This window comes from Triturus cristatus, chromosome 4_1 (assembly GCF_964204655.1).
Source record: "Triturus cristatus chromosome 4_1, aTriCri1.1, whole genome shotgun sequence".
Classification (NCBI taxonomy): domain Eukaryota; kingdom Metazoa; phylum Chordata; class Amphibia; order Caudata; family Salamandridae; genus Triturus; species Triturus cristatus.
In genome coordinates, this window is record NC_140585.1 from 299068032 (window position 1) to 299084633 (window position 16602).

At 44.1% G+C, this 16602-nt stretch overlaps 1 protein-coding gene across 4 annotated transcripts in view; it reads right to left on the reverse strand.

The window, feature by feature from the left end:
• BCL2L13 (BCL2 like 13) overlaps positions 1 to 16602 on the reverse strand; it is a 425050-nt gene that overhangs the window by 152138 nt on the left and 256310 nt on the right. For all 4 annotated transcript variants that reach the window (XM_085652164.1, XM_085652167.1, XM_085652166.1 and 1 more), the window contains one exon: positions 3454 to 3610. In XM_085652164.1, coding sequence (XP_085508290.1) covers positions 3454 to 3610 — 157 coding nt within the window. The remainder of the gene's footprint in view (positions 1 to 3453; positions 3611 to 16602) is intronic.

The following is a 16602-nucleotide window of genomic DNA, read 5'->3' on the forward strand; positions in this document are numbered from 1 at the left end:
CTAAGGATCATTTAAAAAGTTGATCATTTCTAAAAGATGTATTAGGGGCACTGGCAATTGGTGTTATGCAGGAAGTAGTTTTGTGGGCTCTTTTAGCATTTAATTCTCTGTCAGTACCAGAATCAAGGATGGTGCATCTCTCTTCATTTATTTTCTACTCTCGGCACTTCAAACGTTATCTACCAACAACTATGGAAATCTTCAAACTGCATTTTACATAAGCAGGAAATTATGTCATCACCAATACAGAAAAAATACAATCATAAAGTCTATACTATCAAACCCTTCTCAGATTGTCTCGTTCTTTCTTTCTGCTCTCTTTTCAGATAGATTTGACTAGGACTTTGGGCTCTTATTTTTTTGTGTAATGTTAAAATGTTCTGTATTTTACTGTTGCATCAGTCTGGGGTGGCTCCTGTACACTACCCAGTGTAATTGTCTTGTGCCGGTCCCACCCACCCTCATAGCTTCAAGCCCCCATTTAACCACCTCACCAGCAAAATAGGACCTGGCAGCAGCCCAGATAGTGAACCTTTAAGATTTTCCCTAGGTGGATTCTGGGTCACCGAGAACCGCATGTGCACGGCTCACCTCCAGCCACGTCAGCAGAGGAGGCAAAGTGGATGTGCACTTACAAGCTTAAACATCTCAAGAGGCCTGGCCTCAGTACTTAGCAGGGTTCAAGAATCACAGACAGCTCTAGAAACTCGAGGCATCTGAGAAGGCGCAGCGACCCATCTGGCCTTGGCACCCAATTAAGGGCAACAATTACCCTAAGGCCCCCGTCACTGATCCAAGCCATATTTCGGACACGTTGGAAGCTTAAGATCTTCAGCGCCTCAACTCTTTGGAGGGGGTCCCGACGGACAAGACTGCCCACCAATTGGCATTAGCAGGAATGCACTACCATAGGCTTCTAAAAATCCAGCCACTAAAAGGCAACATATTCATAGAGAGGCTTGATATTATGGAGTGTCCTACATGATGGGCGTTTTCTTTATCCTTGACACCATTTCATGGTTAAGGTACATGTATTTTGAATAGGTTCCATGCTGTTAATAGCTAAACTTTGAAGTGCTGGGAGTAGAAAGTAAATGGATAGATGCCTAATCCTGACCTCTGTGACCTTACTAGAACTGAAACATTCCATTAAGAAAGCTATGAAATTTTACATTTTGAAATACAGAAGGAGTCGAGGCGCCCATCTAGTGAACTATCACAATAGATATCAAAACCTCAACGGACGGCAAACAAACAATTTAGAATGTCTATTGTTGATGATGGTTAGGGATGCAGGACAAAGGCAAAGAGAACTGCTTTCTTGTCTGCACTGGATGGATCTTTTAACTTGTAGATAAGACAGGGATGTTATCAGTGACTACCACAAAGTAAAGTAGAGATGGCTTTAGATTTTTCTGTAGCATATATGAAATAGGATATTGGATTCATATTGACCCAAAACCATTTACGTTGGCCATAACTTTCACCTACACAAACATATAACTTCACTGTTTAACTACGTGACATCACTCAACTTAATGACCTCTATGGAAAACAGTTAAGCAAATTTAGACCACACAGAATGGTCCACAGCAAATACTCTTCAGAAAAGTGGGATGTTTACCTAGTAGGTAAATAAGAACATATAAGATAAGGGTGGATAAAGCAGAGTAAGTTACCATACATGTAGGTTTTATGGGGATAAAGGCCACAGAGTTTTGTCCATGACCCTGATAGCAATTAAGAGGTGGTTTGTGCAGAAATATTAGACGCCCAAAGCATGATAAGAGGAAGGTTTGCAAGTAGTCTAACCCCAAGCAATCACTTTGGCACATCTCAACCCATGAGCAAACCTGATTGCATAAAATGATGATCCACAACGGCCTCATAATAGACACCATTCTGAAATACCGAGCCACAGAAGGGGTCAGAGTGTTGTTGTTGTTTACGGACTTTGTTGTTACAAGTATGACGTTAATTTTGAAAGAACATCTGACAACACCTAATTATCCCTTTCTCTAATTTAGGAAATAAAAAAAATCAATCATGCGAAAGCACATTATTTAAAAAGGAGCAGACTACCAGCAAATTACAAAGGCAGAGCTAATGCTTGAATTAATATCCCAGCCACCGAGTTATCCCTCGGAACTGCGTTCCAGTGCGTTGGGATACTCCAGAAGTGAGTCTCGTGCTTAGTGTGCCATATGCCAAAATCCGTCTGGGATTTCTTGTGTTACTGCCTGGAGGGGACAAGGCCTGGAAATCCTGGTTGGACTGTTCCTGTTCATTCAGAAACAAAACTGATTGCATATGGCTGGTCTCTGTCTTGGGTGGAAGAGTGGGCAAACAACAAGATGTTGAACAAGGCTCTGAGCAATCACTAGTGGTTGAGATTTATTCAAGCATTCCTTCCACCAATGTATTATTTGAGGTAGAAAAGTTAGAAGAATGGTTAAACTGATGAAGAGGGACAATCACATTTGGTTCTGATATCAAAAAAACATGCATACAGCAAATAATTAACAGGTGGAGAGGGTGTGAGAATATATTCAACAGTCTATCACTGTTGGTTACATCTCTAGCCGGTAAATGACTTTCTTCTCGGTGCTTTGTAGAACAAGGATGTTGCCTTGCTGAAAACACTATACTCCTACCTGGAGTCAGGCGTATCTAAACCACTGCCAAACAGGTAACACTAACCATGCATTTGCTCTGCCAAATGGAATGCAGATAGGGATCATGCACTAAATGGTCGAAATACAAAAATACAAAAAGACAACTCACATGAAGAACACGTTTTTGTGCTAGCTGGAAGGAATTCCTCTATGCTCTACTATCAGGCCCCCATTCTGGTCATTAGCCTCTCAGTTTTAAGGGCAGAAGCACGTGCTGTGGCAGAGGAGTACATTGCCATTATGAAAAAGTGGCCAGGGTCTCACAGCAGATGTGCACGTTAGCAACATCTGGGTACCTAAAATACAGAGACAAGGAAAGCATTAGCCTCCCTCTTGCATGGCAGTACAACACCCACAACATCCAGACAACTATCAAGATGAGAAGTGTTCAATGGGGGAGGTTGTCCAATGCCATGCAGAAATCCTAAAGATGAACTGGTGGTTTGGCTGCAAGTCAACAGGGTCGATGGCGAGGTCTAGACCCACAGCATTAGAACAGAACTGCAGAAGGATTTAAGGGAAGTGAAGGAGTTGCAAGAATTGGCTCTAGAATCTATGTAAGAATGTAGTTACTGCTAATGGCTTTCAGGTCCGTTTGAAGCTTTTCTACCTAGGCAAAGGCAAGCACTACTTCTACTCCTAAACTCTTACTGCTGCATAAAAATGAAATGAATCCAAGACACTAAGAAGAAGCATACAAAAGGAGGAGAGAACGAAGTCTAGGTTTGGAAGAAAGATATTCTACTTCCACAGGCTCCACACACTAACTTTGGCTCACCTGCTAAGCAGACACTGCAGAGCGTGGTCCAGTGGTTCTTTCAGCTCAAGTGAGACGCGGTCTCCAAAGTTTGCGAGGCAATCTTCTATTGAACTCTCAGGACTGGCAGGGCTGAATACAGGAGAGGTGTGGCAGTCAAAACCAGTTCTGCTGAAGGCTGAAAATTCAAACAGAGGTTTAAGTGGACACCAATTTACTGTACACTAGTCTGTCCTTTTCATCTCAGGCCCATATGAATTCTCTGGAGGAGTTTGATAAATATTACAACAAAAGTGGCAGTAAAATATACAAAGATCACAAAGCTATAAAAACATAGAGGATACGTTCTTCCCCAGTTTAACTCAATTTTAGTTAATACCAGGTCTTCCTCATAACTGTCCCAAAAACACCCTCCTCAGGCATGTCCCTGGGTTAGTCTAGCATCTCTTCCCAGCCAACTATAATTTACAAAGTGTGATTCTCTGTGCTATACGTCTGTTATGAGCAGATTACAAACATCCAACATTTATTTTCCTGCAGTAGTTATTGGCAGATGATTTGTACCTGGTGTAAGACAAAATAAATTTCCATAAATTCAAGAGCGGTCTTCTAAGTTGAACACCATCTACAAATTGATATGCATAGAACATCCTCTGGAATGAGCTTAGAATGTATTGAAAGACTTATAAATATACCAGTCATCGAAAATGGGGGGAAATTAAAAGGTAAATAAAATCAATAGATATGCACATTCCTAGTGGATAGTAACTCATTCACAGACAAAAACCAAATGACTACAAAAATGACAAACATTCAAGGATTCAGTGGGGTACGCAGGGCGAGACTACTGATGATTTTCCGGTAGAACGGGGCGTGCGACAGGGTTGTGCGATGGCGCCACTGCTCTTTTCTTTGTTTATTAATGGGGTAGTGGCCAGAATGTTAGCTGAGAATGTGGACGCACCCTCGTTGGCGGGCATCAAGATACCGATCTTGATGTTCGCCGACGATACGTTGATCATGTCCAAGACTCCTAGTGGCCTGCAAAGTGCTCTCTGTATTTTTGACGATTTTTGTAGGAATTATGGTCTGGAAGTTAACGTGGCAAAGACCAAACTCATGTTTTTTAACCCGCACCGTAGTGTCAGACCCAGGCTGTATTTGAGTGAACGCCCCCTGGATGTAGTCAGAGCCTTTACTTACCTGGGCATTTACATAACTGACGATTCAAGATGGGCTCAGCATATTGAACTGGCAGCCTTAAAGCATAGGCAAGTGTCTGGAATCCTTGGGCTTGAGCACAGGAAATCACAGTCGAAACCTATTGCACCAGCTCTGAAGGTGTACGAAGCAAAAACTCTGGGATCTGCACTGTATGGTGCAGAATTGTGGGGATTTGGCCATCTTAACTCGATGCAGATGTCTGAGAATAAGTTTCTCAGGTCATTAACTGGTCTCCCTAAAAGTACACCTCTGATCCCACTCAGATATGATTGGGGAAGGAAGGCAGTGGGGGATTTGGCAAGGCTACGACCGATCTTGTATTGGAGGCAGCTTTGGACTACACCAGAACTTAAGCATTATGCTGAGGGATTTGCGGCTGTGATTAAGGCCGACGTTTTTCATAAAATCCAATGGCTGACCAAACTTAGAGCATTGCTATGTATGCTTGGGTTGAAGACGCTATGGGACACTCCACAAGAAGCCGCCTTCCCAAGCAAGCAAACAATCAAGGAGTTGTACTGGGCCTATGTGTTCGAGCAGGCATGGAGAAAATCTGACGCAGGCTCTATGTCTGGTCGCTTCTTGGAGGTTAAGTCCCTCCCTAGACTAGAATTATTTTGGGATATTATAACTAACCCAAGGGATAGGAAACTTTTCTTCCAACTGAGGATAGGTGGCCTCCCCTTAAGGTCTTTAACTGGGAGGTGGAGGGGGTCTACTAATATTACCTGTCCTGCCTGTGGAAATACAAAAAAGAGTCCATTGGGCACTTCTTGTTTTCCTGCAAGGCCTACACAGCCCCTCGGCGTATTTGGCTAGCACCGGCTTGTAGAAATTTAAGCGTCCCCAATGGTTCTGTAGCTATGAGAATTATCTCTACTAGTTCCTGCCTCCAATTGACTGTTGCAACTGCTAAATTCCTGGGGTGGGCATGGTCCATTAGGCAGAGAACAATTGCCTAGGAATTAATCGTCCAGACGAATGTAATATTGGCACTGTGTTAATTTATTGTATTTATACTTACTTTTCTAAATTGATGGTTTCTATATTTATGTTGTATGATTTTAATAATTATTATGTGTATTGCTTTTATGAGAAATTCTCGAATAAAGCTTTTTTTTTACTTTGACAAACATCAATAATTCAGGAAACATTTTAATATATTATTTAAACACACCATTATGTCTAGTACAAGCACAATTTTACAATTGGTCATTAACTCGTGAGTTCTGAAACTTTCTTTGACCTTCGTATATATACACACATTTACACAGAAAGATACAACAACTTTACAAACAATCGTTGTACAAGACATTCCTTAAATGTTTTGTAATGTTTTGTCTCAGTGTTCAACTCTATATCTTCCGGTGGCACATTCGGTTTTTCAAGATTTGATCCACTGGGAGGTAGTCAAACAGTTAGCAAAGCACAGCAATAAAAGCCAGACTACATGGAAATGTTATGCCTAGCCCAAAGGAAATCCCAACATTTTGTCAGCTCAGACTCCTCCACTGAATAGGGATGGCGCGTTTCGGCCAGTCATTTACAGCCTTCTCAGGACCACAGAAAGACAAGTATGCTGGGTCTATAAACCAAACTGAAATAAAAATAAATTCTAAAGACTTTTTTTAAAACTGCATGCGTTATCTACAGTACGTCAAGTGGAACTTATCACAGAGATGGAGCGAGAAACTCTCAGAAGAAGACCCTGTGCACAGTTCTAGAAGGCCATTGGTTAGATGTGAAGTACGTTCGGTTAACATAATAAAAGCTTAACACAATTATGTGGTGTGTTATAATTCAACATAAAACCAACTAAAACACGCATGGGTCTTGTCTTTTATTGTGGGTTTATGTGTGACCACAGGTTCACCAAAGTACAATGTAACAAACACCAGGTTGAGTCTCCCTGTAGCATGCATTTGTGGCATGCCTCCTTGTAGCTCATGAAAATATGGAACACCTCGCAGTGAGCATTTAAGCCACCGTTACTTCATAATCTTACCAGTCACCCAAATAATATTATATAAACCACTTGAAATTAACATGTTGATCGGTTCATAAAAACGAGAATCTGCAAAAGACAACTGTATGGCATTGGAGAAATAAATGAACTAATCCCCTCTCGGCCCATTGAGATAGTATCACTATACCGAGGCAGAGAGCCTACTTTAGAGCTTCCTTAAATGCAGAAACCACCTTCTTAAATCGTAAGTGGCACTCCGTAACCTTATAGCGAACCCAGCTTCTTGTAGCCCTCGTTCTGTGTCTTGGGCGTTCATCTTTGTGCGTGGCACCCGCCAAACAAAAATGTTATAGGTGATCATGTGGGATGTAAGGAAAAGAAAAGACCAATGGAATTGTGCTCATGTTGACTGGTGGCCATATTAGAACATGCATTCCCTTCATACGATGCAATATTTAACAACCTAATTTTGTACAGTTTCAAAAGAGTTACATTGTCTCCGCATCTTTAGCAGTTGCAGCATTTACAATATGTTTTTTCATAATGTCCTCAATAAATTCGCCACATTTTGAACATGCTCTAATTATCATCATCTGCTGGACCAACAATTTAAAAGTTACAATAAAGATCGAACATATATGAGCATATTTCCAAAATATAATGCATATTGCGAATCACTATCCCTTAACTGAAAGACTAAATCATCTTACAAAACCCTCTTCAAAAAATATTCAAACGTTCCGTACGTACAAACGCAATGATTCATATTGATTCAGCAGGCACTCTGGAAAGGAAGAGGGGACATACATGTTAATAGTATGTCCCTTTATTTTTATGGAATCAATTTCCGGTTTAATTAATTGAAGACCACATTTTGTCTACATCGTTTAAACCCATGTATGACATTTTTCAATCATTCCAACTTCTTGGTTGTCTAGTAGGTAGGGCATGGAATCCCTTCTCCCTCTGTGCCACAAAAATTACTTGACCATACAATATCATTTTTCAAGTCGTCAATCTCTTGAAAATGTTTAACTAATGCAGTCCCCAGAGTGCAACATTTAATTCTTGACCGATGCTGTAAAATCCGGGACTTGGCTGGCTGTGTAGTCTGGCCTATATTTGCACCTTATCACACGGACATTTGATACACTAAATGATGTTTTTTGTGCTGCAATTGGAAAATTCAGTTTGCTTGATCAGGATCCCATTAAGGGTAAACATTTTTTTTTATCTCTGGTGAATTTACATGCCAGACATTTCTGGCACCTAAAGCGGCCAGCAATCTTGGGAAAATCTGCCTTATTTGTACTTTTTAACACTTATTAGTCTACAGTCTGATGGTGTTCTGGCTGTGAGTGAGCCAAGAACACCAGAGATGGAAGCTGGTCTGCAAGCTAAGCAGGGTGCAGGTCTTGATGCCCTTGTGAATAATGCATCTGGTCTTTAAGAGAGCGGGCTGGTAAAGGGAGCCAACAGGGTTACATCAGGATAGCAGAGGTGATGCAAACATATTTCTTTAGGCCCTAGATGAGAGATGCTGCGGAGTGTAGGATGCTCTTAAGGTCCGCCAGTATGGAGTCTGGCAAGCCATGGAGCAGGATGTTACTACAGTCCAAATGCCAGAGCCTGAGGGCTTTACAGCAGTTTTGAAGTCACTTTTTTGAAGAAACTGTGTCCAGGGTGAAACCATGCAACTTGGCATTCAATGAAAGTTGGGGTTCAAAACTTTCGAGGATCAGGTAATTGGGCCAGGTTTCTGCAGTTTTTTGTTCTTGGCAAATAAAAGGAATTCTGTCTTGCTTGGGTTGTGCTTCAGGTAGGCACTGGGCATCCAAGTGTGGATGACATATTAATAGTAGTCGTGTAGGCGTTGGATGTCTGAAACTGAGACTTTCAAAAAGAGTTATGTATCATAGTCATATTGGTGAATCTAGTGCAGTTTTCTGTGAGCCGAGCACCAAGCGGCTCCATGCAGATGTTGAAAATGATAGGAGAAAGTACGGAACCCTTGGGAAGCACAGGTGACTGAGATCGTTTGTGACCTGGAAGTGCCCATGTAAGCAATCTGGTAATAATTGAAAAGTTAAGAGGCGAACCAGTGAAGGACAGTGCCCGTGTATCCCATTCAAAACTCCAAGGTACATATGAGGGTGGGATGGTAAACTCTGTTGAAGGCAGCTGAGAGGTCCAGGAATATCAGGAGTAGATGTCCGCTTCATCTTTGTTCAAGAGGACATCATCTGCAATGTGAAAAGTAGCAATCTCTCTGCTGCAGCACAATCAGAGGCCAACTGGAAGTTGTGCACCGATGAGATTTTGGAGTTGAACACAGACTGCTTTTTCAATTTTCTGCCTCGAATCGCAGGAGAGTGATGGGCTGGTAGCTGATAAGGTTATGGTGTATGTTTCTTTAGGGATGAGAGGATTTGGCCTGTCTTGAGAGCTTCTGGGAAAATGCAATGAGCGAGGGAGGCACTGGCAATGGTGTAGAATGAGAGAACATCCCCAGAGAGAGCTTTGATGAAAGATGAAGGTAAGACATTCCCTTCATAAAGAGTGGCTCTGAGGGAGTTGAGTATGTTGGCTAGATCTGCAAGCGATAGAGCCCAGAACGCTGACCATTGCAAGATTCTAAGAGAACAAATAAAAGATGAAGCAGACTTCTGCATTTGTCCGGTCAGAACATGAGAAAAATTGATTTTGGGTGATGTGAGCATGAGAATCTTTGACACAAGAGGAAAGGATCCATTACTGTTTGCAAGACATCCAAGCCACATTATCAAGGAAAGGTGCATCCAACACCTGAAGAGGTCATTGAAGTTGTTGCTGTAACTTGCTTCCTTGGAAGTCTTGAAATTCTTTTCCTGTAAGATTCACTTGTTACTGGAAGATTCCGGATGGCTAGAGATGCCATTTAGGAGGATTTCTAAAGCAAAGTTCCTTGTGCTTCTTTAAGGTGTGAGTGGGTCTCTCCATGCGAATCGATTCTCCTTAAAACCCACACGAACGGTCCTCTAACAAGCCCAAATCCTTTAGATTCTACCAGCCAGATATGAATTTACAACTGCCTATTAGCTTAAAGTCTTAAAGGCTCCTCAGTAAGAAGAGTTCAGGCAGTAGAGAAACACTACTATGAACCTGAGTGGACTCTAAAAATAAACTCTTTAGTAGGTTTCTTGATCAATCAAACCTCTTGCGTAATTCAATCTCTTAAAGTGACATCTCATTACCCAAACCAAAAGTCCATGGCAGTCCGTACATGGGTCTCATGAAGAGAAGGCAACTCAGCAATAGGAAGATTCAATAATAGAGCTACTAAGGAGATGTAACATCCTTTTGCTTACATTCCATCAGCTCTCAGAACAGTTGATCAAGTAGAAATCTGGCGACTCTCAGACCAAGCATCAGGAAAATGGAGAAGGCAAAAGTGAATGATTAAACTGAAGCCATGTTTTAGCTAAGAGAAAGTGTCATTGTGGCATCGCTGGCCATTTTCTGGCCTGGGGCATTTCAACAAGATGAAGATTGAAAAGCGAGCTGTTTGAGTAGCTATCAAACCATGAGTAGATGTCAATAAGAATGCAGCGATTCTCTAATCAAGTACCACTGAAAAATCAGATCATTATGTAGCTTAAAATCTGTCTGTTGCGGTCAGCACCTGTGTCTCAAATTGTCAGTGCGTCTGATTCTACCCACCTAGCTATTTAACCGATTGTACCTAAAAGCACCCTGTAACACAGCCCCCCCCACACACATTCTCTTCATGCTCCCAGTCACCCTCAACTTACAGAAACACTAGTGTCCATCAGGAGTTCCAGACAATTCAACTGTGACCCAACACATGCTCCCCTCCTGGCAACTCTTTCCACCTCAAACATTTCCTGGGAGTCCTGCTGCTCTGTCAATCAACACAACAGTACACAAAAACTGATCTTTTACATCATATGGCCCGTCAGTCATGACAGCCAAAAAGCTCTGCAGGCCCAAATACAATTTCTCAACATTTGCCTCCCTTGGCCCAGACACAGTAAGTACTCTACTGTTCTCTCATCTACGCCCAATGGCACCAGCAAAATACCACCTGTAAAGATATGGCAGATTTGGCACCAAAATTAAGTGAAGAGGAAACCTACAATAGGTTCACAACTGACAAAAGATTGATAAATGATTAGACTCTAGCAAGGTACTTTATAAAGAGTGAATTGCAACAGAGGACATTTTGGAACAATAAGATATAGTGTAATCCAGATGGGCCACAGCTAGAACTCCTTATTTTCAATTAACTAAAAGAGAAATGCACATATTTTGGCAATAGTGGAAATAATGCTAATTTCCAATGTTAAAGTGACTGTACTCTAGTCAAATGATTGTAATATTGTTTTACAATGTTCATTAAGAGATATATGCAGAGTGGGCGAAGGAATGCCTTTCTTTGTAATGCCAGCCCTTAAAAATGCAGGTAATATACTTTGCTGCTTACAAATATAATTCCTTCTGGTCCTCTGGCAGAACACTACCCATCAAAATACCAAGTCGACATGTTTCAGCAAATGACCAGGTAAAGGTGCCTTAGACAAATGAACACCTTGTCACGTTTCAGGAAGGAACTGAAAACCAGACTGTTTCCCAGAGATTAGATCCTTGCCTATCTTGGTTAGATGCACACAGTAGCTGACTGGTAATCTAAGTGCCAGGATACCCTCGGGGTGGCAGATGCACTATACAAGTTTGCCTTACATTACATGAAGACACATGGACCGCATGAACAAGCACAAATGCAAATTTCTAAAACCAAGCGACAAGTGGAAAGAAGAGTGGGTTTCTTTTGCCTTTTTCACAAGTATTCTACTCAAATGTAAACAGCAAGCTTTGGTAATTGGCACACAACTGAATCATATAGTGGGTGGCTTCAAAAGATGTGGTTGTTCTAAAGCCCAAGCTCAAGTGAGGGTACATTTTTCCCAAGAAGTGAATGCTTTCCCGGGACCTCCACATACGTCTGCTGGGAATGTCTCACACACTGTTTACATAGACATATCGCTTCTCCAAGCAAAGCGCTAAATAGCTTAAGCAACACAAAGACCAATATCCCTTATAAAAAGAGGGGCCTTCAGAAGCAAAGTCCATTTACAGCTGTAACCTTCAGTATTCTGTCCTGAGATCCATATAGAAGGAAGTCCCCCAGGAGAGCAACAGTCACATTCAGCCTCAAGGGATTCTGCTCCAAATTAGTACATGTACTTCACGGGTCAGGTTACAGTGGCTCTCCAGTATGCCTGCCTAATGTTAAAGTGGGAGAACTGTTGTCAAGCTACCAACCAAGATGGCCGTGTAGCATTGAAGCTCCATCGGCCTCCTCACAGTCCTGCCCATATACTAGCCAAAATTCTCCAGCTGAATCGGGGAAAACCTACACAGCAAGCCACCACTCCGGGCAAAACCCCACAATGAACGGTAGCGGCACAAGTGAAGCCGAAACCACCTACTTGGCTGATGCGCAGATGAGACCTTGCTACGTCAAGGCAGGACTCCCCCCGTCAAGAGGCCTGCACTGGAGGAGCAGCTTTACCCGAGGCGAGAGGAGTATCTGTCCGTTCACATCGCTGTGCACCTGATCAGAAAAAACAGGACCGGCAGACTGAAACAACTGGTACCGTGACCACGCGAGGCAGACTCTTACACCGACGCGGGACGAGAACTCAGCTGAGGCCTGCGGGAGCTAGTGGCAGACGCGGTGGAGGAGAATCAGGACCTTTATGGGTGCCCGTCGGGCATTGCAGTGCTGGCCTGACGAGGGGCAAGCCCTACGATGAAGCATGACACCAAGTTGGGTGTGTGAGGGACCCAGTTCCAAAAGGAACAGACCCCCATCTGATCCTGTGGACACTGGACTGACCAGTCATTTATATTCTCTCTGTCTTCCTCTGTCTGAAGGAACTGCATGCCTGTTTGACACAATTGATATTTTAAGGGGCTTGTGTGCTGGGCCTACAAGCGCTCCTTGTCCCCCTCCTTTGATGATACACAAATTGCATTGTTTATCCGTAACTTTTCTTCCTGCAGGATGTGGGAAACTGGCGAAGCGTTGCCACCCCTTGAGCGTATTCCACACTTTAACTGTTTGGGTACTATTTTATGCTGCAAGTGTTCATGATTGTATCAACGTTGTTGGGGTTGGGTTCTCCCTGTAGTACTGGGAACGGGGATGGGAGGGGGTAGACGAGGTAACATATGTTGAGTTATGCGTAGTTTCGCAGATGGCCGCTATTCAGATTACTGTTGGTACAGCACTGTTTTTCTTAGCAACAATCGTCATCCTTCCCCCTAGATTAGCAATGACTGCAGACGAATGGGTCCATCCTTTTGCGGACATAACACTAGAGACCTGGAACATACGGGGGCTTGACAAGGCACACAAGGGCAAGCAGGTGTTGCAGTACTTGAACCAGGTTGATATTGCCTTTTTTCTAGAAACAACCTGTCCCCCACACCACAGCCCATATTTGCATCCACATGGGGAACTCATCCTTACTTAACAGGCTACAGTACGTACGCCAGGGTAGTTTCAAAACTCATACACAAACTAGCGCCATTCCAATTGACAGCGATTTTCGCAGACACGGAGGGTCATTATCTGTTGGTGGCAGGCTGCCTACTAGGTTACACCATGCTCCTAGTTAACATATATGCACCAAATACAGACAGCCCTCAATTTGATCACAATCTGCAGGCCCAGATTGAACTGGCAGTGGCAGACCACATCTGTATGGGGGGGGGGGGGGGGGGGCGAGACCTTAACTTACTACTCAACCCCTAATGCGATAGCACAGCAGACAACCCTGGCACCAAGTCACGATCTTGGCGTGCTCTGAGAGAACTAAGTGAAACAGATAATGTGATGGATGCCTGGCGTCAGCAGCACCCTTCGCAGCCTGCCTACACATATCACTCAAACACAAGGAGAGGATGGATGGAGCGCCAAAACTTTTCAGACTCACCCCCAGTCAATGCCAGGACTTTCCTGAACTGGAAACAAGCATCCTGGGACCGATTTCAGGGTAACACTCCTCATCAGCCAGGCTAGCTTGAATCCAGTGGCAAAGTGAGCAAGGGACCCACGTATGGACAAACCCTGCCAACTTAGGGCGAACAAAGCAAACACAAGGAGATAATAGAGAGCGCTGAAACTTTTCAGACACCCCCAGTCACAGATCTGGGTTGAATCCATCATCATTCTTTAGCTCACTTCGTCACCTTAGTTCAGACAGAGCTATATGCAAATCAGTCTTGACCCTGTGCCTCATGGGAACAGTCCAGCCCGAACTGCCAAGCCAGGTCTTCCCTGAACCAGAAACAAGCATCCTGGGACCGGTTTCTGGGTAACACCCTCCATCAGCCAGGCTAGCTTGAATCCAGTGGCAAAGTGAGCACAACACAACACCTAGACTCGCCTAGACTACTGGCTCCTCACTCCCACCAGGACTCCATGGATTGACTCCATACAACACCTTCCACAAACACTGTTGGATCATTCCCCGGTGCTCCTGAAGCTCCGTATACCAAAGGCAGGCGGGTGGAGTGACAGTGGAGGTTCCCCGGTATGGCACTCCAAGATGATTTATTCAGATCAGAGCTTCGAACAGCTATAGTGGAATATTTTTAAATAAAGAAAGGGGTGTAGAGTCCTGGTTCACTCTATGGGAGGCCTTCTAGTCCTATATAAGGGGGTAAGGGTTTGTATTTCTAACTATCCGGGGATCCTGAAAGACCTGCAACGCACTCTATTCCAAATAGAGAAACAGTTGCCTGAGGTCAATCAGGCCCAGGCGGCGCACGGGTCGACTACACAAGTGCATCGCTGCACCTCCCTACTAGTCGATTTCCACGAGGTGGCCAAGAGAGAAACATTTTCTGGGAAAGTACGCAACGTCCAGGAGGTACAGAGAGGAAATGAGGCCAGGTTGCATGCTTACCCGAATGCTACATCCCCCTAACGGCCAATCTTATACAACTGTCCTCTGGCGGTCAGACGGAACCTGTATCTAAGACGCACTGGGTATCCAGGACGAAATACTTACCTACTACACCGATTTATACACCTGCCGGGTTAAGAACGAAGCTGCTGACAGAACACGTTACCTGGACGAGATAGCCATGGTATGGCTTAGCTCCGCACACCAACAATTTTTCGGGGAACCCTTCACTGTGCAGGAAATAATCCAAGTGATAGAGGCCATGGATGGAATGTAAGTGCCGGGCCTCAATGGTTTCTCAGGAATTTTCTACAAAGCGTACAAACATTTACTTGCCCGCACCTCCTAGAACTCTATCGGAAAGCGATGGAGAGGGGGTGTTCTTCCGCCCACTCTCCATGAAGCAGTGATAATATTGCTCTCCAAGCCAAGGAATGACCCGCATCATTGTGGCTCCTATAGGCCACTCTACTCGTTAAATTTTGACATCAAGATCTTGGTCAAAATTATAGCAACCCGACTCTCGCTCCTGCTGGACCAAAAATATCTCCGGCCCTGAATCTGTGATTGCTCTTTGCGCTTCTTCATAGAATTTCCCCTACTGTGCCAGCCGCAGCAGCGCTGTTGGATGGTGAAAAATTGTTCAACTCACTGGAATGGCCGTTCTTGCAAGCCACACTGTGCAAAATGGGTCTCCCACTGGGATTTACAGCCCTCATCACGCTGCTGTATATGCGGCCCACATCACGCATTACCTTAATTAGGACGCTGACGTCCTCTTTCTCCCTAACACTGGGAACAAGACAAGGCTGCCTGCTATCACTCCAATTATTTATATTAGCTCTGGACCCCCGGATACACCATCTGCAGGAGCGGCACCGCCACAGAGGACTGCAGTTTAAAACCGGACCGCTCTTAATTACACTTCATGCGGATGACATTATCCTTTATGTGCAGCATCCGAGCGAGAACCAGGTGCCCATACTAAGGGAAATAATTTGATATGGGGCCTTGTTTGAGTTATATATTAACTGGGGTAAGTCTGAGCTATTTCCCCTGACATCTGCGCCAAGTAGCATCGATAGTGAATTTCCACTGGTGTGGTGCGAAGAATCCATCAAGTATCTCGGGATACATGTCCATAGAGATAAGGAGCAGAAAATGCGTCTCAACTACGGCCCAGCGTTGGATAAATTGTATACACGGATCAAAACGCTGGCTAAAACTTCCCCTATTCATGGCGGGCCGTATAGCCATTGTTAAAATAGTAGTCTTGCCCCAGTTTTTGTATATGTTCCATAATATCCAGATTCCACTGACCAACACGTTCTTGGCAACATGCCATACTCTCCTTATACACCTTATCAGGGGGCAAGCTGCCAAGAATCAGTTGGGATACAATGGCCCTGCCGGTCAAGCGAGGGGGCTTTGGGGTCCCTAATTTCCATCTGTACTACCTGGTGACCCAGTGCAGTTGTGCTCATCACTGGTACCCCCCAGATGCCCAGATACCGTACACTAGGCCAGAAGCTGACCTTACCGACCAGACAACACTGGCTGCATTGCTGCCGGCGGGTCTGCCACATGACCCTCACGGCATCCAGACTGTGTCCACAACCACCTGGGCCTGGAAGTGGCCGTTTCAAAAGAATGGAGGCCACTTATTGTATTCATCTGCTCTCCCCTTGGCCGCAAACCCTTGGTTGCCCTTCACGCAAGAGGCCCTTATCGAAGAGCCATATCCAGATTCTCTTTGAAGACCATAGGGGATCTATTCCCGATGGACATGTATACTTGTGGATGGAGAATATATGTTTCCAAGCTGCTCCTATGCTGGATCCGTTTGTACTTCGGCGGTTGCAGGGGTCGCTCAGAGCACAGATTCCCAGCTACCCCATTGAGTCAGATGTATTCCCACCTTTGACGTTGCTCATCACGGACACTGGCAAGGATCACCTAATATCTAATCTTTATAAAATGGAGCCTGGCATTGCTCCCTACCCG